The 26,268-nt window shown below is 57.5% G+C and overlaps 1 protein-coding gene across 1 annotated transcript; it reads left to right on the top strand.

The window, feature by feature from the left end:
- The first annotated feature begins 9,687 nt into the window (after nt 1-9,687).
- On the top strand, nt 9,688-23,992 carry SNTA1 (syntrophin alpha 1). The gene is made up of 8 exons (XM_069871764.1): nt 9,688-9,949; nt 12,481-12,666; nt 20,683-20,872; nt 20,966-21,173; nt 21,242-21,372; nt 23,009-23,205; nt 23,281-23,468; nt 23,744-23,992. Exons 1-8 carry the CDS (start codon nt 9,688-9,690, stop codon nt 23,834-23,836), a joined length of 1,455 nt encoding a protein of 484 aa, XP_069727865.1. The 3' UTR covers nt 23,837-23,992.
- Nucleotides 23,993-26,268: the final 2,276 nt, after the last annotated feature.

Raw genomic sequence — 26,268 nt, 5'->3', positions numbered from 1 at the left:
CTCGGCACAGGGAGGGCAGGAGGCTGAGACAGGGAAGAGCAGGCGGACAGCTAGGGGTAAAAATAGCTCTTGTTGCAGAGCAGGAGTGTCACAGATGCCTGCCAAGCAGAGAGAGAGCATGAGGTGCCCCCCAGGTCCTTATGAAAGGAATTTGGTGAGGAAGGGGAGGGTGGGTTGTGGGGCCATGGGGGTGAGCAGAAAGCCAGGGCATGCAAGGGGGCTCTGCTGGACACCACCCCACAAAAAAACAGGCTGGGGCACTTAAGAGCGCAACATAACTGGGCAGTGGAAGAGGTGGGAATCCCTCCCCAGTGCCCGCTTAGCCTGGATAAGGAAGGAATTTTATCGTAATGAGGGTGGGGAGGCCCTGGCCCAGCTTGCCCTGACAAGTCATAGATGTCCCATTCCTGGGGGTGTTCAAGGACAGCCTGGAAGGGCCTTTGAGCAAATGGGTCCAGTGGGAGGTGTCCCTGCCTATGGCAGGAGGGTGGAACTGGATGGGCTTTGAGGTCCCTTCCAACCCAAACCACTCTGTGAGTCCATGATAATCATCAGACTGTAGACACAGCGTGTCCCCTGTCCCCTCTGGGTGCTGGCCTGGGGCTCTGAGGCACAAAGCTGAGCCTGGTGAGATGAGCAGGAGGCAGCAACGCCCTCAGCTTCTCTTGTTGGTGCCACCAGTCCAGCAGCAGCCACTGTCCCACTTGCTCCCTCAGGACGGGAGGGGAGTCAGGGAGGATGCTACAGAGGGCGAGAGGAGCTTGAAGGTTCTCGGCTGCTGCAAAGAACCCCCTGTTCTCCTGCGGGTCCCAGGAGGGGGTTGTCCTTCAGCAGGCAGCACCCAGCTAGACGAGAGGGTTTGGCTGAGGGTTCCCCAGTGCCCAGGATAAAGGACTCAGACACCCTCAGCCCACAACAGGCTCAAGGCTGGCTGCAAAGCGGCTCTTTGCTGGCATCTGCTGTCAGTTTGAAATCCCGCAGTTGCCTTTTTCCACGGAAACGTGGCCACGAGCTGCTCCTCAGCCCTCTCGTGGGAATCGTAGAAACAGAATCCTTAGGCTGGAAAAGACCTCTGAGAGCATCAATTCCAACCGTGCCTCTCCACTACTAAACCAGATCCCTGAGCACCTCATCTACCTGTCTTTTAAACACCTTCCTGGATGGGGACTCCACCACCTGGGCAGCCTCCACCAGTGCCTGAGAACCCCTTAGGTGAAGAAATTTTTCCTGATGTCCTATCTGAACCTGCCCTGGTGCAGCTTGAGGCCATTCCCTCTCATCCTATCACCGGTCACTTGGGAGGAGAGACCAACACCCACCTCGCTACAACCTCCTTTCAGGCAGTGATAAGGTCTCCCCTCAGCCTCCTCTTCTCCAGGCTAAACAACCCCAGCTCCCTCAGCCGCTCCTCGTAAGGCTTGATCTCCAGCCCTTTCACCAGCTTCATTGCCCTTTTCTGACGCGCTCCAGGACCTCGATGTGCTGGGAAGGAGGAATGTTCTCTGAGAGGACTGGCCCATCATCCACCTGCAGCATCCACAGACAAGAAGTGCCCAGAAGGCCTTGCAGGGAAGGTGGAAGGATGCGCTGAACTCAAAAATCTGATGTTGAAGGTGGCTTTCCAGCCAGACCTGGAGGAACATCCCTCTGGGCTTGTAAACAGCCTTTTCCCAGGGCACAAGGCTCTTCCCATCCTTATTGCCCCCATGTGCTGTGCTTGGGATAGGAAGCTCTTCCTACAGCATTCCCTGAGCCAGAGAACAGGATAACATCCATCAAGTTCTCCTGTTCCAGAGAACCTCAGTGTTGTCACGTTGAAAGGCCATCAGAGAGAAATGATGACAGTGGAAAGAAGTGACATTTACTGAAACTCTACTTGCTGAGCTAAAAAAGCCCAGGGGAGCTGCAAGTTGTGGGATGCTGGCAGGTCCCTGTGCCAGGGAACCTGGCATTTCCCAAGGGCATCCTAGTGTGGTGGAGCAGCCAGGAGAGGATGGAGTCTTCAACCCCTGCTTCGCCAGGGCACATCGGTGTTTGCATGGGCACAGAGGCACCGGGAGGGGCGTGCAGAGCTCCCTGTCTGCACGGTCGCAGCCAGAAGCTGTCTCTGTGCATGGGACATTATTTCCCAGGGAGCAAGGGTTTGCCTGCAAGTGTGTTTGTCCGTCTGTCCGTTGCCCCCCGTGAACTTGCAGCCTGCCTCAGGATTTTAGCAGCCTCCCCCCAGAAACATGTGGGATGCAATCAAGGTTGAGCTGGAGCAGCGGGGGAGCAGGGAAGGGTTTGATATCGCTAAATAAAGCACTTGGGGGTTGAACGCCCTGGCACGCAGCGATGCCTGGGCACGTGTTACCTGGAGGGAAGATGCTATCTGTGCCTGTCGGTGAGGCCACATCACCAGTGCTGGCCAGCAGACAACATCTCTGAGTCCCTGTGCATCACCCATACAACGAGAAAACACAGCAGCGATGCACCCAGTGCTCCTTAGTTTGAGCTTGGACCTGCCTACCCTCGCGCCGTGACTCAGTTTCCCCACGAGCTCTGGCTCTGCTGCTGCTAATACTGCAGCCCTGGTGGCAGGGAGCATACAGAACCATGGGTGGTGTCTCCAGTGGTGGGTGCCACCAATTCTGCAATCTGAGCGATGCCTTTTCCCCAGTGCCCAGCAGGGAGGGAAAAACATTTGCATTTGCAAGCTGCAAATTAGCCAAAACCTGGGGTATTTGCCCCAGTCCCTGTGGAAGAGGCCAGTGGGCTGAATCAGCCCACTCAAAACTGCAAACATTTTACAATCTGCAATTCATGTGCTGAATTTTATGTTAATATTCTGTTAAGTTACCCTAAGGGTTGATTGCAGTCTCTGCCACTGAAGCCACTTGGTCTTACAGCTTCTGAGCACCAGAATCTACAACAGGCAGTGAATATTGGGCTTCAATATGAGACAACGATAGCCTTTCCCAAAGCTATTTCAGCTCCTTGGGTGCTGCTTTTTCCAGTTTCTTGTTCTTTGATAGAAATGATCCTGCCCTGATAACCTAAGAACTGCTCATGTGGTAGCAAAAGTATCTTCACACCATGAGAACTCAGCTGACCGTGACTTTATCACAGGGATCTGGGAAGAGAAAAGTCTGAACTGAGACATAAGAAACTGCAGACTTGTTATATCCCAAAGCAAAGAAAAAGTGCTCTCAAGTTAAAGAACTCAGAGATGTTGATGATTTTAAGGTCAGACAATGACATTTTGCTGCATTTGCTGCCTAACAGAGGATGAATCCATCAGTTAAATGCATATTGCATTTCTACTAATATCTATATTAAAATCTATCTGTATTAAAATCTATCTACAGGAATTTCTATCTACATAATAAATCTATTTTATTTCCCTTCCTATCCCTTGCAGGGTTTTCACAGGGCTACATCCTGCAGGGCAGAGTTGGTGCCCTGCACACCCCGTCCGAGTCCCAGGGGACACAGAGCAGAGCATCACCTCCTGGTGCTGAGGGCTAAGGACTGTCAGAGCATCTGCAGCCTGAGATGTTGTTACCTGCATCCCTCCAGATCAGGAAAGTTGTCCCAGGAAGTGAATGTGAGCTCTTAAGGTATTTTTATTATTATTATTATTTCAGAAGGAATTAATTAAACTAACGCAAGTAACGGCTTTAAATGGCCCTGGCCCAGGTTGCCCAGAGCAGGGGTGGCTGCCCCATCCCTGGAGGTGTTCCAGGCCAGGTTGGATGGGGCTTGGAGCCCCTGATCCCGTGGGAGGTGTCCCTGCTCATTGCAGGGGGTGGAACTGGATGGGCTTTGAGGTCCTTTCCAACCCAAACCATTCTATGATTCTATGACTCTAAGTAACAAAATATCTCATGGCACTCTATAAATAGGCTGGTGGGCTCTAACAGAGCTCCTGGGCATGCCAAGAAATGAGTCTAATAATAGCTGCTTAATGATGAAATTTAGGGGGTTGGAGAGACTGTGGAGCGATGTCAGGATGGGCTGAACCCCGCGATGGAAGCAGCATCTGCACAGGTCACTGAGGAAGCATCATTGAACGGAGCAGCTCAGCACAGCCCCTGGGCAGGAGGCGTGGAGCCCACCACCCCATCCACCTCCTGGGGACGGTTGGGATGGCAGCTGGAGGCAAGTGATGCTCCTTCCAGCTGAAAAGCAGCAATGACCCCGGGGCTGGGGTCAGGGGGCTGGCAGCACCCCCAGCCCCGCACAGCAGCCTCCTGTGCTCCCCAGCCCCTTTCCCTCCCACCGCTCCTGCTGCCAGGGAGAAATTCCCAGCTGGGCTTTTGTCACCAGCGCACACGTGTTTCTGGGGGAAGTTTCTGTTTCTATGAATAGCGATTTTTTCAAGCAACTCCCCCCGCCTGCTTCTCTTCAGCAGGAGCCCTGACGTAGGCTTCTGGCATGCCTGGAAGCTGTGACTCGCTCCAGCAAGCTAACCCTGGCCAGACCCTTCATCTTCCACCCTCCCAACCTGCAGTGTGTCCTGCAACATGCAGCACAGGAGTTACATTCATGATACCTTGCAGAGGGTCAAATTGAGAACCACCTCATGTGCTTGTCTCCCAGTGCTCACTGTGTGCCCTGGGGTACGAAGGGGCTCCTAAGAATCATCGAATGGTTTGAGTTGGAAGGGACCATGAAGCCCATCCAGTCCAACACCCCTGCAGTGAGCAGGGACATCTTCATCTCGATCAGGTTGCTCAGAGCCCCATCCAACCTGATCTTGAATGTTTCCAGAGATGGGGCATCCCCTGTCTCTCTGAGCAACCTGTTAAGAAGTGCAGGAGCTGGAGCAAAAGCGCATTTGAGAGCCTGGTTGGGGAGCCAAGCCTGCAGGAAAGTCCCCAGTGCCCCAACACCTCTGGCTGGGGGACACCATGGACCCCCGTAAGATCCTGGGGTGCGCAAACTCTCCAGGATGCTGCTTTTGTCTGACCCAGCTGCACAGAGGAGCCAGCACATGTTTTTTATCTTGGATTAAAGCCTGGAGCCAAGACTCCAATTTTCTGCTTGTCTGCTGAGTCCCATTGCTCTACGCGTGACGTGGCGCCTGCTCACGCTGAGCTTCCCAAGTCGGGACCAAGGTCTTAAGAGCACTTTGGATTCCTGATTTGCATTGCAAGAAACTGACACCTGCAGCACTTTGCATCAGGTCTCCATCCCACATAAATAATTGACGCAGTCACTGAAGGAATATTAATTGCAGGAGAAGGGGAGAGCAGGTAGTCCTGCAGCTGTATGGAAGTGGTGGCTACGGCATGAGCTTTCTAACATGACACCAATGGCTTTAGTAGCTTCCGAGCATGGCTGGGCCAACAGATTTGTTGTATCTGCAGCTCCCCTAGCTCCAGGAGGGCAATTCCTTGTGTCCTGCATCCTGCTTTACCCAGGCTCATTGCCTTTGTGCTAACAAAGCCCGTCTGCTAACGAAGCTGGTCTACAGGGGAATGTGGGGAGATCTGGTGGGGATGCAGTGCAAATGTCTCTGCAAACTCAGAGCTCCCTCAGCCTTGGGGCAGGGAACTGGGGTGACTCAGGGGAAATAAATGATGTTTTTATTGAGGCAAATCCGCTGCTGGAACAGGAGCAGTGCAGGGTCTGTGTGTGCGCCTGCACATCAGCCTCACTGCGTGGGTGGGTGAGGCTGTTTCTCTGAGGCAGGTGAAGTTGGCACGTGGTGCCCTGGCTCCAGAGACCATGGGGTTTTCTCCATCCCAGCAGCGGAACAGGGAAAGGCAGGGCTTCTCCCTCTGCCTGGCATTGATGCCATCCAAGTAGCTTCCAAGCATCCAGGTGGCTTCCAAGCATCCAGGCAGCTTCCATGCATCCAGGCTGTGCTTCTCAGCATCCCTGCTGCCGGGCACAAGAGCTGAGAAATGAAAGAAAACAACTCAAATGGTGCTGTTCTGCAGCACTAAAAGCACTGTTAGGGTTCCCACTGCCACCTTAGATGGGACTGTAACTTTAAAGGCTGAAAATACCAAAGCAGCACTGGGAAGGAAAAAGACCCTATCGAAAGGCTGATTGCAGCTGCCTGGCTGGCAAGTTAAGTGAGTGCTCCCAGAGCGGGTGGCATGGGGAAAACGAGCCCTGTCTCCTCTTGAGGATGAAAGGAGAAAATTCCCCTCTGCTGTATGTGAACCGAGCAGCACGGGCAGCTGGAACGAGGCCTGTACGGCTCCGTGGGGTGTGGAGGGGACGGGATCATAGCGAAATACCTTTGGCTGGGGTGATTGGGTGGTAGAAGTGCTGGCTACAGCGAGCAGCACTGTCCCACAAAAGCAAGGAGTCATTTAAGCCAAACCCTAGACTTTTCAGCAAAAAGAAATTCAGGAGTATGTGAAGCATCTGTTCCGTAGAAAAAATGACCTTCAGGGTTTCCTCTGCTGCAACCTCAAGAAATTCCACAGCTGTTGCTGTGTGGGAGGGAGCCCGGGGAGCATTTTTCCCCTCTGTGCGTGGCGGATGCTCGGGGCTGGCTCTGCTCCCTCGCTGGGCTGTGAGAGCAGCACACGCTGCAGCCCCTCGCTGTGTCCCCTCCGAGCCGGCGGTAAATGTTAGTGAATTCTTACAAGTCACTGAAACATAGAATCATGGAATGGTTTGGGTCGGAAAGGACCTTAAAGATCATCCAGTTCCACCCCTGCCATGGGCAGGGACACCTCCCAATAGATCAGGCTGCCCAAGGTCCATCCAACCTGGCCTGGAACACCTCCAGGGATGGGGCAGCCACAGCTTCCCTGGGCAACCTGGGCCAGGGCTGCCTCACCCTCACAGGAAAGCATTTCTTTCTAAAATCTCATCTCAATCTCCCTTCTTTCAGCTTCAAACCATTTCCCCTCATCCTATCCCTGCACTCCCTGATCCAGAGCCCCTCCTCAGCTTTCCTGGAGCCCCTGTCAGCACTGGAAGCTGCTATAAGGTCTCCTCAGAGCCTTCAACTCTCTCAGCCTGTCCTCGTATGGGAGGTGCTCTAGCCCTCAGATCATCTTCCTTGCGTTTTGCAGAGGCACAGAAACCTTAGCAAACCCATCCCAGAGACCTCTGGAGGAGCCCAAAGCACTAGGAGTGTACGGGGGATGCACCAGGAGGCATTTTCACTCCTAAAGGTTATTTTCTGCTCCCAGTTGCTGCCTCTTGGCTGCAGAATAAAACGCTTTTCTGTCAAAGGAAACAAAATATCATTCCTGTTTTCAAGATCCAGGACAAGCAAGGGAAGAGCAACACAGACTGTTCTGAATGTCTGTGAACACCATTTCCCTCTGCCGTGCTCCTCTTTTACACCCACTGGGGCTGTTAGGAGGCATCTGCCCTGAGGTCACTACGGAGAAACCGGCTACCCAGACTCTCTGTGGTCCAGTGCTGGATGTAGGCAGCCCCTGTCCTGTCCCATGGGGCTTCCAGAGCCACCGCCTGCTCCTCTGCTGCTGCTGGCCCCTATAAAAGAGCCAAAAGTGGTTTGGGAATCTGGTGTATGGCATGGGAAGCCTGTTACACAGCGCCCACGCCGAGGCACCATGCAGGGTCTGGCTGGGCAGGGGTGTGGGATCAGGGTCCTCCCCGGGCTCCTTGAGCATCCTGCCCAGCCCCCCAGATCCACATCACCCCAGCGGTCCTGAAGAGACCTCAAAACCCATCCAGTTCCACCCCCTGCCATGGCAGGGACACCTCCCGCTGGATCCAGTTGTTCAAAGCATCCAGTCCTGCTGCTGGTGGGCACCCCATCGCGGGTGCGGGATGCAGGCAGGGGGGCTGGGACTGCGGGGGGGAGGGCGGTGCAGGCTCCTGGGGGATGCATGGGCAGAGCCATCTGCCCCAGCCTGGCTCCCACTCCTCCTCCCACCATGCAGGACCCCAGCATGTCCAGGGCCAGACCTGGGACAAGCAATGGAACACTGGGCACCCAGGTCCCCTTCCAGTGCCCCATCCCATGCCACAGAAGGGACCACTGGGGACCCATGTCTGCTCCTGTCCCCCATCCCGTGCTGGAGCTGGGATCCGAGTCCATTCTCCTCCCTGTGCCCCATCCCATAGCTGAGCAGAGAGCACCAGGGACCTGGGTCTCCCTCCCACTTCCCTCCACCCCATCCTGTGCTGGAGCAGGGATTCGAGTCATAGAATCATAGAATCATAGAATCATAGAACAGTTTGGGTTTGAAGGGACCTTAAAGATGATCTAGTTCCAACCCCTCTGCCATGGGCAGGGACATCCCACTAGCTCAGGATGCCCAAGGCCCATCCAGCCTGGCCTTGAACACCTCCAGGGATGGGGCAGCCACCACTGCTCTGGGAAACCTGTTCCAGGGCCTCCCAACACCCATTGTGAAGAAATTCCTCCTTCTGTCTAGTCTAAATCGGCCCCTCTCCAGTTTATCCCCATTGCCCCTTTTCCTATCACCACAGGCCTTTGTGAACAGTCCCTCTCCAGCTTTATTATAGCCCCTTCAGGCACTGGAAGGTCGCTATAAGGTCTCCCCACAGCCTTCTCTTCCCGTTCCAGCAGCTCCAACCCCCTCTCTCCCTGTGCCCCATCCCCTGGGATGCGGGGAGCCCAGGGGTCCCGGGTCTGTGTCCCCCCCCCCCCCCAATCTCCGTGTCGCGGAGCTGCGCGGGGCTCGGTTTGCGGGGCTCGGGGTGCGGAGCACGGTCCCAGCGCTCGGGGCGGTGCTCGGTGGGGGGTGTTCGATGCCCCCGGGGCGGCGCTTGGCGCTCGGTGCACCGAGTGGTGACCGGGAGTTGGGGGGGGGGGGGGGTGCGCTCAGTCCCGGGGCTCGGGGAGGCGCTCGGGGCTCGGTTCAGTGCTCAGTCCCGCTGCTGGGGGCTCGGGGCGGGGCTCAGTCCCGGTTCGGGGCTCAGCCCCAGCGCTCGGGGCTCGGTTCGGGGCTCAGTCCCGGGGCTCGGGGCGGGGCTCCCGCGCTCAGTGCTGGGCTCGGGCGGGGCGCTCGGGGCGGGGCTCAGCCCCGGGGCTCCGGGCGGTGCTTGGGGCCCGGGGCGGTGCTCCCGTGCTCCCTTCGGTGCTCGGGGCTCACACCCGGGGCTCGGGGCTCGGTCCCGGGGCTCGGGGCTCAGACCCGCTGCTCGGGGCTCAGTCCCGGTTCGGTGCTCTGTCCCGGTGCTCGGGGCTCGGTTCGGTGCTCGGTGCTTGGTGCTCGGTCTCCGGTTCGGTGCTCTGTCCCGGTGCTCGGTCCCGGTGCTCGGTGCTCGGGGCTCAGACCCAGTGCACGGTGCTCGGTTCGGTGCTCGGGGCTCGGTTCTGTGCTCGGTCCCGGTGCTCGGGGCTCGGTTCGGGGCTCGGTCCCGCTGCTCGGGGCTCGGTTCGGGGCTCGGTTCGCTGCTCGGGGCTCGGTTCGGTGCTCGGTCCCGCTGCTCGGGGCTCAGACCCGGTGCTCGGGGCTCGGTTCGGTGCTCGGGGCTCGGTTCTGTGCTCGGTCCCGGTGCTCGGTTCGGTGCTCGGTCCCGCTGCTCGGTGCTCGGGGCTCGGTTCTGTGCTCGGTCCCGGTGCTCGGTTCGGTGCTCGGTCCCGCTGCTCGGTGCTCGGGGCTCAGTTCTGTGCTCAGTCCCGGTGCTCGGGGCTCGGTTCGCTGCTCGGGGCTCGGTTGGCTGGTCGGGGCTCAGTCCCGGTGCTCGGGGCTCGGTTCGCTGCTCGGTGCCGGGCGCTCGGTTCGGAGCCCGATGGCCGCGGGTCGCCGCGCCCCCCGCACGGGGCTGCTGGAGCTGCGGGTGGCCGGGGGGCAGTGGCTGCGGGTGCTGCTCAGCCTGGCCGAGGAGGCGCTGGGGCTGAGCCCCGCAGACACCCCCGGCCCCGCCGAGGCCCCGGCCCCGCAGCTCAACGGCGGCGAACCGGGCTCCGCCGTGCCCGAGGCGCTCGCCAACGTCCGCCGCACCGTGCGAGTGGTCAAGCAGGACGTGGGGGGGCTCGGCATCAGCATCAAAGGTGAGAGGTGCGGGGAACAGGGCGCCCCGGGCAGGGGAAAGGGTCCCTGGGCAGAGGGAGGGGGTCCCGGAGCAGGGGAGAGTGTCCCTGTGCGGAAGAGGGGGTCCAGGGTGCAGAGGAGGGGGTCCCTGTGCAGGCAAGGTGTCCCCATGGCCGGGGAAAGGTGTCCCCAAGCCGGGGAAGGGAGTCCTGAGGAGGGGAAAGGGGGTCCCTGTGGCAGAGGAGGGGGTCCCTGTGCAGGCAAGGTGTCCCCGTGGCAGGGGAAAGGGGGTCCCTGTGGCAGAGCAGGGGGTCCCGGGCAGGGGAAAGGTGTCCCCATGGCAGGGGAAAGGTGTCCCATGGCAGGGGAAGGGGTCCCTGTGGCAGAGGAGGGGGTCCCAGGCAGGGGAAAGTTGTCCCCATGGCAGGGGAAGGGGTCCCTGTGGCAGAGGAGGGGGTCCCATGGCAGGGACATGGAAATAACAGGACACGAAACATCCCCAGTGCTGGGATAAAGTGGCCCTTTGGGGTCCCACGGTCAACCCCCAGCCCTGCCCGCCGTGCCCCACGCTTGGGAGCTGCGGGGGGCTCCCAGCACCCCAGGCACGTAGAGGTGGGGCAGGTGGAATGCAGAGGGGACCCCGTTATGCAAAACCTGCCCTTTCGCAGCCAAAAGGAGGGCTCGGCCACTGTGACCTTGTCCCCTCCGTGCTGAGAAACGCTCCTTCAGAATTGTCAGCAAAGTGAAGGAAGCAGTTGGAAAGCCCTTGGAGATCTCCAGGCATGGAGAGCTGGGGCGTTAAACCAAGGCTCTCGGGGCTTGGAGATGTCAGCTCCTGGAGAGCTTGTGTGTTGTAATCCCTGTTTTCCTTCCCGAGCTGCCTCGCTCCTCGGCAACTCGCCTAAACTTCAGGCTGGAAACTTCTTGGGGCAGGGATGGTGTTTCTGCCTGCCTTTACTTTTCACGCTGCTCCGAGCGAATTGGAAACTCCATGACAGGAGGATTAAACAGGCAGGCAAAGGGCTCGTAGTGAGGACAGGGCAGGCTCAGCAGCCCTGACAGCAGCGGCTCTTGCCTCCTGACGTGGCTTCTCCTCCCAGCTTGGAGTGGACGTGGCCGCAGCCTCCAGCTCCCTCTGGAAGCAAGGAGGTTTTGCCTTGTAATGTCTTGGTGCTGGGACTGGATGGAAACGGTGCTGCTGGCTGTGGCTGCGGGGTGCCCGAGCCTGCCAGCCCTTCTTTTTGGAAAGCATAAAGCCTCCTTCATAATAACTTTGGCTGCCAAGTTATTGCTAGCTCCGTGGCTCTCCCGGGAAAGACGAAACATCAGTTGGTTCAGTTAAAACTTTATTTTTCTAGTGATATATGTGGAAACCAAGTAATCGCCATCCAAACTGGGAGCTAGAGGCTGTTAGGGAGGGTGTTGCTCATCCTCACCCAGCTGCTCACCCTTCCCTGTTGAAAATTGTGCCTGCCATGTTTCACTGGGGATGCTTCACCCCAAACTGGGGTGTGGGTGAGGTGTGCTGCCTTGGGCTGTGATGAGGGGACGGGCACCGTGGCTGCTGGGCTTGCCTGCCCGTGGCTGGTGGAGGCTCCTGGCCCTGGCAAGGGGCTCCCAGTGCCGACAGCCCAGACTGGGAGCCTCTGCTGGAAGGACGAGCTGGGAGCATCCCCTGCGGGGGCCTCAAACAGCTGATAACCAGGGCCCTCTGAGAGGCTTGGCAGGCGCTGAGCGAGGAAATGCCTGTGGCACCGGCTTGGAGCAGCCCAGGGCGGGTGGTGACAACAGGCTGGGCTCAACATCTCCTCCCAGGACCCGACATCGCCTCTCAGAGGCTTCTCGGGGCAGGTCGTGCCCTGTAGGGCACGTCAGGGGCTGCTGATTCCTGGCTGCGCCTGCCCAGGTTGGGGCTTGGCTGTAGGTGCTGCACCCTGGCTCCCTGGCACACAGGCTGCTCAGATCTCCCTGCAGGTTCAAAAGTTAATGTGCAAATCGATCTCCTCGAGCCATCAGGAGGTTTGAATAGCATCTTTTTGGGCAGGAGAGTGGGGAGCAACAGGTAAATAGGGCAGCTGCGCGGAGAGGAGCAAACAGCTGGATTAGTACACTTATCCCTGGCTCTTTTGCCTCTCCAAAAACATTTCAGCTGTCTTTTCTATTTAGATCATGAAGTCCTTGGAGCAGGGATAGTTACTCAGCACACGCGATTAATAATGCAAATAAAGACATGCGTTCCTGCCAGAATCGATGGGGAGATGGCCAGGTTATGTGTCAGCTCTGTGTGGAAATCTGCGACCACTTGGGGTGGGTTTGGAGCAATCGTTTTCATCTGTTGTAGAGCCTCGTGGTATTTTGGCTCTTGTGGTTGACACAGGCATGCCACGAGCATCTGAAAAAATGGGGCAGTAAGCTGTCCCAGCACAACACTTCTGAGTGCTGGGAAAAGGGCTCAGCCTGACCAGGGCCAGCTGGTACCCAAGCATCCCCCTCTGCACCCGCTCCATGTGCTCCCACAGCCACAACCGCTTTCTTTCTCTTTTATTTCAAGGTGGCCGAGAGAATAAAATGCCCATCTTGATCTCCAAGATATTTAAGGGGCTGGCAGCGGATCAGACCGAGGCGCTGTATGTCGGGGACGCCATCCTCTCCGTCAATGGGACGGACCTGTCTGAGGCGACACACGATGAGGCAGTGCAGGCGTTGAAGAAGACGGGCAAGGAGGTGGTCTTGGAAGGTAGGAGATGATGATGTGAGTGGGGGATGAGGGTCTGCCTGCTTCTGGAGGTCTAATCCCTGTTTTTACTGCCAGCGCTCTGGGAGCTTGAGGGTGGCACATCATCTGCATAAGCATTTGGATACTCTTTCAAATGGAAAAGAACATTTGCAGACTGGTTTATCAGCTCATCTGGAGAGCTGGAGGGGCTGGGATCTCCCTCCAAAGAGGGAGAACAGCATGTCACTGCTCCATGCCCAGCGGCTCTGTCCCCCTCTGTGGGACAGTGGGCAGGCAGTGATGGGAATTGTGGGGCAGGATTGTGGAGTTTGTGACTCTTCTATCCTGTGCTGTCACCCTGAGGTCTGTGGTTCCTGGGGCCATGGAAAACTTTCTGCTTTTTTCTGTGGTTTTCATTTAAACTCGCATCCTTGGCTGGAGTGGAGCTGTGCGGCTCTGCAGGCATCTGCCCGCCTGGAGGGGGTCACACTGGCACCCCACACTTTGTGGGGCACCAGGGGTCGTAGCCCTCGCCGTCTCAGGGGAGACAGAAGCTGGTCCCCTGGGAATGGGCTCCTTCTCGGTGCCATGAAGCTGGTCCCTGGTGTCTCCCTGCAGAGGCTGGTAGGCTGAGGGAGCCCTCCGAACCCTGCTTGGGAAGTGGAGGAGGGCTCTTGGGTTGAGAGGAAGGGCGCTGCTTTTCTCCTGGTACACATCAGGTCTGTTCATGCTGTCCACCCTCTGCCAGTTTGGCTGGGGTGAAGTGCCCAGGGTCTGTCCCTGAGGATGGAACCCTTCTCGTCTGCTCCCTGCTGGCCGGTCCCCTGGACCAGCTCAGCTAACCAGGAGGGTCTCAGCACCCAAGAACCCTTCCCGGTGCAGTTGTAGGACTGCAGATCCCAGGGTTTCATGTGGGAACAGTGCTCTGGGCTCTGCGTTGACAAAGAAGAGCGCTGTGTCTTCTGCTGCCAGCGACCGCTGTGGTTCTTGCTTTCTTGCTCCTTCCTCTAATTGTCTCAGCTACAGATTTTCATTTTTAGCTTCGCTCAGCCCTTTCTGCTGTGGGTTCCTCCTCTCCTGGGAGCCACAGGACCACAGTTCAGCCAGAGGAATGTGCTGCTCTGCACAGCTGCTGGGAGCAGATAGGATTGTTGGTGGGGTTGGGGTTTTTTTTTCTGACCAAAGAGTAATACAAGAGCCTCTTTCTCTGGGAGCCTGCAAAATTCCTCCTTCTAGCCTCTGTTCTCGGACCACCCTCTCTGTCTTATTTTCTTTTCATCCTTTACTTTGGCGTGGGTTTCCTTTCTGCTAGAGGTCCTGTGGGAGGTGGAGATGAGGTGCGCTTTCTGTAGAGAACAACTCTTGTCCCTGGACGACCACCTCCTCCTCCATCCCACTGGGGAGCCAGCTGCTGCCAGGTTGCCCTCCCAGGAGCCAGCTGCAGGCAAGGCCCTTGTTGTAGCTCGCTGAGCTCAGGTATGACCTGCTGGCCTTCTTAATTAATCAAAACTCCCAGCAGGTGAGACCGCTCCTCGAATCCTGTGTTCAGTTCTGGGCCCCTCACCACGAGAAGGATGTTGACGCTCTGGAGCGAGTCCAGAGAAGAGCAACAAAGCTGGTGAAGGGGCTGGAGAACAGGCCTTATGAGGAACGGCTGAGAGAGCTGGGGGTGTTTAGCCTGGAGAAGAGGAGGCTGAGGGGAGACCTCATTGCTCTCTCCAACTACCTGAAAGGAGGTTGTAGAGAGGAGGGAGCTGGGCTCTTCTCCCAAGTGACAGGGGACAGGATGAGAGGGGATGGCCTTAAGCTCCACCAGGGGAGGTTTAGGCTGGACATTAGGAAAAAATTTTTCATGGAAAGGGTCATTGGGCAGTGGCAGAGGCTGCCCAGGGAGTTGTTTGAGTCACCTTCCCTGGAGGGTTTTAAGGCACAGGTGGACGAGGTGCTGAGGGACATGATTTAGTGATTGATATGAATGGTTGGACTTGATGATCCAGTGGGTCGCTTCCAACCTGGTGATTCTATGATTCTATGTAGGTACATCTGGGAGGAGAGCAGGGCTGGGTTGGCTCCCATCACGATATGCTGGAGGCTTTGTGATTAGTTTGATGATGCGGTGTTGCTCAGGGGTGTTGCTGGCAGCATCTGGAGTGGGGCAGGGGTCTCTGCTGCTCATGTGATGTGGACATTGTGTACACACACGGTGCGTCTCCTTCTCCTCCCAATTTTGGGTTTGCCGGTGTGGCACAGCCCTGCCCGTGGAGGATGGTGGGGCAGGCACTGCGGTGTGGTCTTGGTTTGGCTGCCGCTGCCCTGCAGAGTTGATGTCCCTGCCTTGAGATGGGGTGTCCCCTGCTCTATCCTTGCCACTCCACTGGCTTTCCAGGAGCCGGCTGGCTGAGCACCTTGCCCTGGAGAGGGCTGGGGGGCACAGGGAACCCTTAAAGCACCTGAAAGGTGGCAAAGAGGGGGCCTCCCTGCTCCCTTCTCCTGCTTGGACTCGTTCCAGGGCTCAGTGAAAAGTGACACAGTGTCCTTAACATCAAGCAGGTGCTTTACAGTCTCTCTATCCCACCAGGAGCAACTCTGACTTCCCTTAGGGTTACTGCGTTCATGGGTCAGGATGGTGAGTTGAGGTGAAGCTTCCTGAAAGGGCAGAGCTGGGAGGCTACGTGTTGTAATCCAAATACCAGCAGTGGCTCCACGGGCCAGATCTCACCCCGGGCTGCTCAGCTTGGCTCCTGGCACCGTTACTGGCCGGGCATGAGGACACGCAGATACCTCTCGGCATGTCCTGCCAAGATGTTTTTTAGGTTGTGCCAAACTACTCTCTTGATATTTGCAGGAGGAGTTTGACTGTATTTATATTACATTGTTATTCTGAGGAGAGTTGCTGTCCCTTTACCTTATTTTTCCCTGTTGGGTTTATTTTTTTTGCATTGCTTAGTATCCAGAGACCTTCCATGGCAGAGGAAAAGCTGATAAACATCTTTGCAGCTGCCCTGGGAAGGGCTTCGGTGCCTGGAGTGGTTTTCCTGATGAGGTCCCTGTGCTGTATCGACAAGAGGAGAGAACTGGGAGCAGTGGGAAGGAGGAACTGGGGCAGCCTGGGGCTCGTTGACTGCAGGGGAGCTCCTGGGGCTGTTGCAGCTTTCCAGGACTCACTTGGCCAAGTAATAACTTGGAAGCTTGAAATACAGAAAAGCTAAGTGGTGGCAGGATTGTGTTGCGCTCAGGATATTTGGCTCCGGAGGCTGCCCCATCCCTGGAGGTGTTCCAGGCCAGGTTGGATGGGGCTTGGAGCAACTGGATCCAGTGGGAGGTGTCCCTGCCCATGGTGGGAGTGAGGGGAAACTGGGTGATCTTTAAGGTCCTTTCCAGCCCAAACCGCTCTGTGATTCTATGACTGATTGCCCTGACTCTGGGAAGCTCAGCAAGTCACAGAGGGTGGAGATGTGCATGGTATGAAATGGAAATACCCACAAAATCTGGGGTAAAGAACGCACAATGAAGAGTGGAAGCAGGTTTTGAGTGGAGGTGAACGGTGGCAACCAGGGTTTGCGCGGTTCCCTGTTGCTGCCACCCTTTGGGCCTCAGAGGGGCTTCAGCAGGGAAAGCCCTGAGGTGGCCTCCAGCCTTTGTGGGACACTGGAGTCTTCTCGCAGATGTGACCATCTTCAGGGTCTGAGCAGCTGGGCATTGCCCCCTGCTAGGCTGTGTGTGTTCTTATGGTTTAAATGTGGTGATGAACCAAAGCAGGTGTGGAGGCTTTGGGCTTGCCATAGGGTGGTGTAGAGGGACAGAAAGGGTCTACATCCTCCTGTCTCCTCACTGTCCTGAAGCTTTGCTTCCCCTGGCGAGTTTTCTGGGGACATTTCTCCTCCTGTGGAAATGCGGAGAGGTGTTCCATGATCTCCCTGGGATCACTCAGCCCCTGGATTGCCACTGAATATTTAGGAAAGGCAGGGCTTTGGCGCTGAGGGCTGGGGCAGGGTCTTGGGGCAGAGGGACCACGGTGGCATCCCCTCCCTGCAGCATCCCATGGCATCTTCCTCCCTGGGGAAGAAGGGTTTGAATTGAGGCAGCTGGTACAAACAGTGCTTGGAGCTGGGGGCAGGGCCTGGTCCCTGGGTGGGATGCTGGACAGAGTGACTGTGGCAGCCCCAGTGTTGAGTGTTTCGGAAGCACGTTGCAGCATCAGCCTGAAGTTACTAGTAATTTCAGAGCGTCTCTTTGAGATGTTCCAAGACAGAGAGGGTCCAGCTGGTCCTGGACTTAGCATCTCCTTAGGGCCAGTCCTGGAGCTCCAGAACCTCTCTGGGACCCTTCCTGATGAGATGCACACCTGTGTGGTTGGACCTTTTTGACTCACAGCACCATATGGATGCTGCTAGAAAGCTCTTGGTGGTGGTGAAACACTGGGACCCATCCTACCCCTCACTGGCAGGGCAGGATTAAACCTCTCCACTGTGAATCCGTGCTGAGATGTCAGCACCCAGCTGGTGGCTCGAGCAGCAGGTAGGTGCTCTTGAGCCTGCTGCTGGGTGTCTGTGTGGCTGGGGCTGCTTTCCTGGCTGGAGGAAGGTTTGTGGTTCCTCGACAAGGCCCTCTGGGGTCAGCATCTTGGCTTTGGATGGTGCTGAGCCACGAGCGCCTGCATGGACCAGGTCATGCTGACTCAGGATTGAGGGTGCAGCGATGCTTGTTCCTTATCCTTGGGAAGGATGGGCTAGTGGAGAGGGAGGATCTGTTAATCAAGAAGTAAAACTAAGGGATTTTAATGTGTTATTTTTTTTCCCTTTCTGGAGTGCTGAGGAGGAAAAAACCCAAGAGAGACAGAAAAGCAGGGCAGACCTAGGGCCTTTGGTTAAACTTGTCCCTGATGCTACTCACTGTGGGGCTTGGGGTGCACATTATGCTCCAGAGATGCTGCAATCAGTTGCTCACACAGGTTTCCCAGAGACAGGCTTTGGGGACCACATGGATTTGCCCCACAGGCACCGAGAGGCTCTTTACCTGCTGGGGGTGGAATATTTCTGCGAGTGGTTTCTGGTGGGGTGCTGGCTAATGAGAAGGGGTAGCCAACGTGGCAACCCCAGCACTGCAAGGTGTTAATTTAAATAACCACTGAAGCACCTGTACAAGAACTGCAGTTCCCAGTAGCAGAGATGATGCATAATGTTGTCTGAGTCGTTTGCTTTAATGAGGTGGGTGTAATTAATTAATCCATTCGATACTAGGTGAAGGGACTGGCTGAAGTGTAAGTCAATCCACTACAAAGCCCATGCTGGGAAAATTCCATGGCTTCGTTTGTGCTTTGCAGGGTTGGGCAGAGATGCTGTGGCTGTTGCTGCAGAGCAGGATTGGGATGGCACTGTCACCCTGTGTCCCCCAGCTGTGCCATGTGTCCCTGGAATCATAGAATCATAGAACCATAGAATAGTTTGGATTGCAAGAGACCTTAAAGATCATCTAGTTCCAACCCCCTTGCCATGGACAAGGGCATCCCAGGAGATCAGGCTGCCCAAGGCCCCATGGAACACTGGGCACCCAGGTCCCCTTTCAGTGCCCCATCCCATGCCACAGAAGGGACCACTGGGGACCCATGTCTGCTCCTGTCCCCCAACCCGTGCTGGAGCTGGGATCTGAGTCCATTCTCCTCCCTGTGCCCCATCCTGTACCTGAGCAGAGAGCACCAGGGACCTGGGTCTCCCCCCAGCTTCCCTCCACGCCATCCTGTGCTGAAGCAGGGATCTGAATCATAGAATCATAGAATCATAGAAGAGTTTGGGTTGGAAGAGACCTTAAAGATCATCTAGTTCCAACCCCTGCCATGGGCAGGGACACCTCCCACTGGATCAGGCTGCCCAAGGTCCCATCCAACCTGGCCTTGAACACCTTCAGGGATAGGGCAGCCACAACTTCCCTGAGCAACCTGGGCCAGGGCTTCCCCACCCTCATGGTGAAGAAATTCTTCCTTATGTCCAGTCTATATCTGCCCCTCTCCAGTTTATACCCATTCCCCCTTGTCCTATCACTACAAGCCTTTGCGAACAGTCCCTCCCCAGCTTTCTTGTAGCCCCTTCAAGTACTGGAAGTTCGCTATAAGGTCTCCTCTGAGCCTTGTCTTCTCCAGGCTGAACAACCCCAACTCTCTCAGCCTGTCAATGCAGCCTGCTGCTGCCGTTGGAGGAGACAGCAGCCCCCATGGGGCGGTGGCCCAGCCCTGTGTGCACAGCTCCACAAGGAGCCCCCATCGCATCCTGACTCCCTGCGCCAGCTTGTGCTCCCCTTGTGCTTCGGAAACTCATGGATGCTTCGTCACCAGCCCTAAATCCTCTTTACAGCCGTGTGTCGGAGGTGCACTCGCACTGGTCATGCCTACCTCTCCATGACCTGTCCTGGGCCGGGCACGGCTCCTCTCGTCCTTTTCTTGTTTGGGATGTGACCCCACTATTGCGCAGCTAATGCCTGTGATGTCCCCGGCGTGCTTGGGGAGCCATGGGCTGGCGTGGGGACACCGCTCATGTTTCAGCGGCTGAACGATACCTTTCCCAACTGCAATTAGTTCCCAGGCACTGGGATAATGGTTGGTCGCTGCTGCCAAGATTAATGACTCGGGATAAAATCCAACGTGGCTCAAATGCCTGCGGGAACGCGGCGGCTATTTATAACGGGAGGCACAGGGCACGAGGCTGGTGGCCCCACGCCGCCTCCTTGGCCACGGCCGTGCTGCGGGGCCACCGTGGGGTAACCCAAGCCACGGGCTGCAGCGGCATCGCAGCCGTTTATAGCCGTGTCCTACTGGGGCTGGGCAGAGCGGGGCTCCCCGCGGGGCTCTGCCTCCCCACCGTGCCCCACTGCAGCTCCTGGCGGGATTTCAGGATTTAGAGGCTTTAGGGAGCTCGCTGGGGTAGGAAGGAAGGGGAAGGTGGGTGGTGGTGGGTAGGGGAAGGATGAGGGTGGTAGATTCTGCCTGCGGACTCTCTCCTGGTGGGAAAAGGGCTTTTTTTTTTTTCTGGCACAAAGTCAGGCTGCTGTGGTTTCACTGCAGCGACAGACCTGGTCCACCAACCAGCCGCCTTACAAGAGTCGCCTGCAAAGCCAAGCTCGTGTCCCCCCTCCTGCCACCCACACTGCTGACTTTGACCTGGAGTGACACCAGTGGTGGCAACTGGGGACACGGCAACTGGCACGTGTCTGTCCCATAGTGTTTTCCCCTAGGGCCACCAAAGGGAAGCCGTTCCCTGGACCCACGTTGCCCCAGGTCCCCCCCCCTGCTCAGCCAAAGCTCTTTGGCCGACGCTGCTGGTCTAATTTTCAGGATGTAGCTATGAGGCCCCATCAATTCAGGGTGACTTTCATCTCCCCCTTCGCCTAGACCTCGCGAGCCGGCTGCCATCCCAGCTCAGCTCTGAGGGTGCTGGCTCTGCAGCCACACTCTCTGGGGTCTGAAAGCTGAGTTCTTGTCCCTGGTTTATAACTCACAGGGCACAACTCTGCGAGCTCCGAGCACGCAGTTTGAGGCTTTTCCTGGGGCCAAGCCATGGTATTTGAGGGCTCTTGTTCCCAGTTGGCAGTGGGACTGGCTGTACCAGCCCAGTTTGGACTGTGTAATTTTGGCCTGGGATTCCTGCCCATTCCCCACCCCCATGCACCCACGTGCCTCACCAGGGCCCCAATCGGACTTGGATCTGTGAACTGGTCTGGATTGAAGCAAAGTAAAAAGGGGGAAAAGGCCATTTTTTATGACTTCTGCGGGGTTCCATGGGCTGGGATGGTTCTAGGTGTCATGTCACCCTCTGATATGACCTTGCCCACCAGTGCCGTCCTCTCCTTGCACCCACAGGGATACTGGAAAGAGGACCCGCTGCAGCACCTGTGGGTGACAGCCCCATGGGTGTAGCAAAGGAGACACCAGCTCCAGTGCAGGGAGGGCACAAAGTCTTTCCGGGGGGGCAAGATGGGTGCTAGAGGGCAGGATGAGGCTGCCATGGTCCATATGGTGCCCTCAGCCAGGTGCTGCTTCTCTTCCAGTGAAGTACATGAAGGAGATCTCCCCCTATTTCAAGAACTCCTCCACGGGGGCAACGGTCAGCTGGGACCCCTCTCCTGCCACCCCGCAGAAGCGGTCGTCCCCGCTCCTGCTGCCCCAGGAGAGCAGGACTGTTCCTCTGAAGATGTGTTACGTGTCCCGCAAGTGCCTCCCCACCGACCCAGAGCACAGGTCAGGGCACAGTGCTGGAGGGTGGTGATGCCACCGTGGGTGCCCTGGGGTGTCAAGGGCTGGTGGGGACCCAGCAGGGCTGTGTCCCTGCAGGTATCTGGAGGTGTGCTCAGCAGATGGGCGCGTGTCCCTCTTCCTGCGGACGAAGGATGAGGCCACAGCACAGTCGTGGCTCAACACCATCCAGGCCAACGCGAACGCGCTGCTGCCGCGGGTGAAGGAGGAGCTGCGAGCCCAGCTGGCAGGCGCTGGCACGGCGGCCGGACGAGACGTCAAGCACGTGGGCTGGCTGACCGAGCAGGTACCCCTGTGTCCCCTGCTGCCCCTGAGCACCGTGCTGCCGGTGGCCCTGACCCCTTCCTCTTGCAGCTCCCCAGCGCCGGCACCAGGAATCTCCTGGGCATCCTCACTGAGAAGGAGCTGCTGCTGTACCCCAGCCTGCCCCAGAGCCGCGACGCCCTGGGCAAGCCCCTGCACAGCTACCCCCTCATTGCCACCAGGTAGCGGCCACCAGCCCAGCGCCCTCCTGCCCTGCGGGGGGGATGGGGGTGACAGTCATGAGGGGGGGTGGCAGGGGCTGGTGCTCACAGCAGAGCCCCTGGGTGGTGGCAGAGGCTTTGGGGATGGTGGCAGAGCCCTAAGGGTGGTGGCAGGGTCAGAGACTTGGGGACAATGGCAGAACCCCTGGGTGTTGGCAGAGGGTTTGGGGATGATGGCAGAGCCTGGAGCTGGTGGCAGTGTCCAAGGGTGATGGGAGGGCACTGGGGGTGGTGGGAGGGTTTGGTGGTCAGATCCGAGCCCCTGAGTGGTGGCAGAGGCCTTGGGGATGATGGTAGAGCCTGCCTGGGTGGTGGCAATGTCCAGGGGTGGCGACAGAGCCCTAAGGGATCTAGTGGTCAGATCAGAGCCCTGGGGATGATGGCAGAGCCTGGGTGATGGTGGCAGTGTCCAGGGCTGGTGGCACTGGTGTCCAGGAGCGATGGCAGGGGCTGAGGGTCAAGGCAGAGCCTCAGGGATGATGGCAGCGGCCCTGGAGGGTGGCAGAGGCTTTGGAGAGGGTGGCAGAGCCTGGGTGGTGGTGTCAGGGCACTGGGGATGGTGTCAGTCCCTGTGGGGCAGTGTCAGTGCCCGGAGGAGGTGTCGGGGCGCTTGGGGACAGCGGCGGTGGCCGCGGGGGTGGGGGGGGCACAGGCCGAGGGTCAGGGCAGAGCCCGGCGAGGGGGGCAGAGCGGGGCGGCAGCGCCCCCTGCCGGCAGCGCCGCCACAGGACAGGGAGGCGGGGATCGGGATGCGCTGTGGGATGCGGAGAGGGATGCGGAGAGGGAGGTGGGATGTGCTGTGGGAGCAGGGATGGGATGCGGTGTGGAGCAGGATAGGGTGCAGGATGTGCTGTGGGATGCAGAGTGGAGCAGGGATCGGGATGCGATGTGGGATGTGGAGCAGGGGGCGGGATGCGATGTGGGATGTGGGATGTGGAGCAGGGGGCGGGATGTGGTGTGGAGCAGGATAGGGTGTGGGATGTAGTGTGGGAGCAGGGATGGGATGCGGTGTGGAGCAGGATAGGGTGCAGGATGTGCTGTGGGATGCGGAGTGGAGCTGGGGGTGGGATGCGATGTGGGATGCGGAGCAGGGAGCGGGATGTGATGTGGGATGCGGAGCAGGGGGCGGGATGCGGTGTGGAACAGGATAGGGTGCGGGATATGCTGTGGGATGCGGAGTGGAGCAGGGGATGGGATGTGGTGTGGGATGCATATGGAGCACAGGGTGGGATGTGATGTAGGATGTGGAGCAAGGGGCCCGATGCGATGTGGGGTGCAGAGCAGGATAGGGCACGGGATGCAATGTGGGATGCAGAATGGAGCAGGATGGGGTTCAGGGTGCTGTATGTGGAGAGGGATGCAGGGTAGGGTGCGGGATGGGGTGTAGGATGTGAAGTGGGGAGCGGTGTGGGATGTGGAGAAGGATGTGGTGCGAAGCATGGTACAAGATGCAGAGTGGGATGCAGTGCAGGGCGCGGTGCAAGATGCAGAGTGGGGTGCAGGATGCGGAGTGGGGTGCAGAGCGGAGTGGGATGCAGACTGCGGAGCGGGGCGCGGTGCAGGATGCGGTGCAGAGCTGAGGCTGGTGTTGCTGCAGGCTGGTGCACTCGGGACCGGCCAAGGGCTCAGCGCTGTACGAGGCAGAGCTGTCGTTCGCGCTGCGCAGCGGCACCCGGCTGGGTGTGCAGAGCCACCTCTTCAGCCTGGAGAACCCCCGCGACCTGGCGCTGTGGACCCGCCTGCTGGTGGATGGCACCCATGGTGCTGCCGAGCTGGTCCAGGAGGTCTCGACAGGTCAGTGGGATCCGGGGGTCCGGGTGCTGGGATGGGTGTCCACCATCTCACCCCTGTCCCTGTCTCCATCCCCAGCCTGCACGTGGAAGGGGCAGGATTGCACCCTGTCCATCCACATCGACAAGGGCTTCACCATCTTTACCACCGAGCCTGGGCTCAGCAAGACCATCCTGCTCCAGCAGCCCTTTGAGAAGCTCCAGATGTCCTCTGATGATGGCACCAAGATGCTCTACCTGGACTTCGGTGGCCCAGAGGGAGAGATTGTGAGTCGGCTTTACCTTTAGCTTTGCCACCCCCACTCTCACTCCCTCCATCCCCTGGAGGGGAAGGAGAACAGAGCACCCACCATGTGCACAGCACCCATCCTGTCTGGCACATGGAGCTCCTGGTGTGGCCCATCCACACCCCCCTGGCTGCACACAGCCCTTCCCAGGGTCCCAATAAAGCTGTGAGGGGATGTGGGGGGCTCTGGAGGCTCTCCCCACCACAAGCAGAGAGCTGGCTGCTCCAGGAACAGCCCTCCCTTCCTTTCTTACAGCAATTGGACCTTCACTCCTGCCCCAAAACCATCGTCTTCATCATCCACTCCTTCCTCTCGGCCAAGGTGACCCGGCTGGGGCTGCTGGCATGAAGAGGGAGCGCTGGGCAGAGCAGCCCCAGCCCCTGGCCAACCTCTGCACCTCCCTCCTGGCCAAACCCAGCCTCCAGCCATCCCAGGGAGACCAGAGCCCCTGCGGGATCATGCTGCCCCTGCCAAGGAAAAGCACCATCTGGCTGGGAAAAACAACTTCCAGGAAGTTTGGGGGCTGCAGTGAGGTGAAATCCCTCTTGGATTGGCAGCACTGGGACTTCTCCGGTCCCTTCTTCCCCTCCTTCCTCCATCCTGAATCTCAGCAGCAGCTGGAGAAGCCTGGTCGGAGCCCGCCGCCACCGGCCACGTGATCATCACCCCAGTGCCTTGTGAGATGATATTTTGTGTACAAAGACCCGTTTCTATCGATGTTTTATATTTATATCACCCAGTTAAAAATGCTGATGCACCACTTCCCCCCACCAACCCTGTCCCCGCCTGGCTTGGACCCTCTGGAGAGTCCCCAGGTCCTGCTGCACAAGAATGTCTGTCTGTCCCCAAGACAGACGGCCGGAGGGCTGGAGATCGGAGCCAGTTTTGTAGTGTTTGCGAGATGGGAAACACAGATCTGCTCCATTTGCCAAATTTTCCCACGTTGAACCTAATGATAGGAACCACTTTTCTTTGTCGGAGTCAGATGGTTGTTTTATTTTGCTGATTCCTGGGTCACTTTATTTCTCAATTTCGGGGGGAGGGTTGTCAGGGGGCTGCTGGGAAACAACTTCTTTTATGAACCAAAAGTTTCTGCATGAAAATGCCTTTTTTGAGGGGATCAAATAAACATTGCAGAGCACAACCAGCAGAAGCCAAGAACTGTCTCCTGGTTTTGCTTGGAGAAGTGGGAAATCTGCGTGTGGGTGATACCTGGGCTGTTCCTTGGGCTGTTTACTTCCAGGGGAAGGAGAGGGTTTTGCTTGAAGGCTGTGGGACATTGCTGGGAGCTGATAGTGTTGGTCTGGGGGTGCTGGGGACCCTGGAGGGAGGTTCAGATGAGGCCACAAAGTCCTCTAAGGTGCCCAGCGCTGCGCTGGGCTCAGCAGAGAGAGACATGCTGATGCCTGCAACAGCTTTGAAGATACCAGGTGGGTTTGAATAACCTTTGTGCTTTGGGATGGTCAGTGGAGGGTGAGCATCATTTCCAAACTGAAAAATGTTGTGCTTTTTGATTTTTATATTTTTCTTTTTTTTCCAATAGAAGTAGCAGCCTGGCTGGATGGTAGGAGAGGCTTTGAATGTTGTTCCCTTCATGTGCCACCCTTGCCCTTGAGGGGTCTCTAGGAGCTGGGAGAGAGCTGTCAGCCACCAAATGGTCCCCCACTGACCACCTTGGGTGCCAGGAGCCATTGGCTTGGTTTAACGAGAGGTGTGATTTGCCAGTGGGTTTCTACCCAGCGCCCTGGGTCAGCGGTAGAGCTCCTGGCACAGTGTCTACACCTTCATAAGGACACGGGGATTGGATAAGGTCACATTCACAGCACTGCACAGTGACAAGTTCTGGGTTAACCTCCTTTTGTCCTGTCCCTGTGTCTGGGAGAGCCCAGAGGCTTCTGAGAAAGCTGTTAGCTGGGGAGAAGGCTGATGCTCAGGCTGTGGGCTGAGCAATAGTCACTAATTAGCAGCAAAATAGTATAGTTTTTAATAATACTGTAGGAAGTCATCCTTGGTGCAGCACTGAGCAGAGCAGTGGGGTGTGTTGGCAGCATCAGGGGCCAGGCTACAGTGGGTGTTACTGTTGGAGCCTCCTTTGAGAGAGGGAATCCCCGTCTCCCCGGATCAGCTGCGTGTGCAAAGAGCTGCTCCTTGGGTGCTTACCCAGCAGAGGTGGCACTTGTGGGTGAGGAGGCTGCAAGCTGCAGGGTTCCTGCTCTGGTTAGAGTGAAACTCAATGCATTGTTGGGAAATTAATGATTTACCTAACTAAGGTCATAGAATCCTAGAATGGTTTGGGCTGGAAGGGACCTCAAAGCTCATCCAGTTCCAACCCCCTGCCATGGGCAGGGACACTTTCCACTGGATCAGGGGCTCCAAGCCTCATCCAGCCTTGCCTGGAACACCTCCAGGGGTGGGGCAACCTGAGCCAGGGCCTCCCCACCCTCACAATAACAAATTTCTTCTTAATATTTAATCTAATCTCCCCTTTTTCAGTTTAAAATCATTACCTCTTGTCCTATCACAGATAAGCTGATCTGTAGCAGAAGATGAATTGTAGCAGATGAAGGTGGACATTCTTAGTAGTGCTGGGGGAAGCTGCCCCCATGAAGATGTGCTTGTGGGAGAGGTGATCTGGGAAGGTGTGGTTTGCAGTGTGCAGAACTGCTCCCAGGTGTGGGGCCCCTGATGCTGTTGGGGTGCAGGGGGAGAAGCAGGGCCAGAATCATAGAATCATAGAATCACCAGGTTGGAAAAGACCCATCGGATCATTGAGTACAACC

This window comes from Phaenicophaeus curvirostris, chromosome 18, assembly GCF_032191515.1.
Source record: "Phaenicophaeus curvirostris isolate KB17595 chromosome 18, BPBGC_Pcur_1.0, whole genome shotgun sequence".
Taxonomy (NCBI): Eukaryota; Metazoa; Chordata; class Aves; order Cuculiformes; family Cuculidae; genus Phaenicophaeus; species Phaenicophaeus curvirostris.
This window is presented reverse-complemented; position numbering and strand designations above follow the sequence as displayed.

Bases quoted from the DNA above. Each gene is read 5' to 3' on its own strand.
- SNTA1 (XM_069871764.1), top strand. From the start codon at position 9,688: ATGGCCGCGGGTCGCCGCGCCCCCCGCACGGGGCTGCTGGAGCTGCGG. The intron at 12,667-20,682 runs GTAGGAGATGAT...CTTCTCTTCCAG, and splicing joins CAAGGAGGTGGTCTTGGAAG to TGAAGTACATGAAGGAGATC. The intron at 23,469-23,743 runs GTGAGTCGGCTT...CCTTTCTTACAG, and splicing joins GTGGCCCAGAGGGAGAGATT to CAATTGGACCTTCACTCCTG.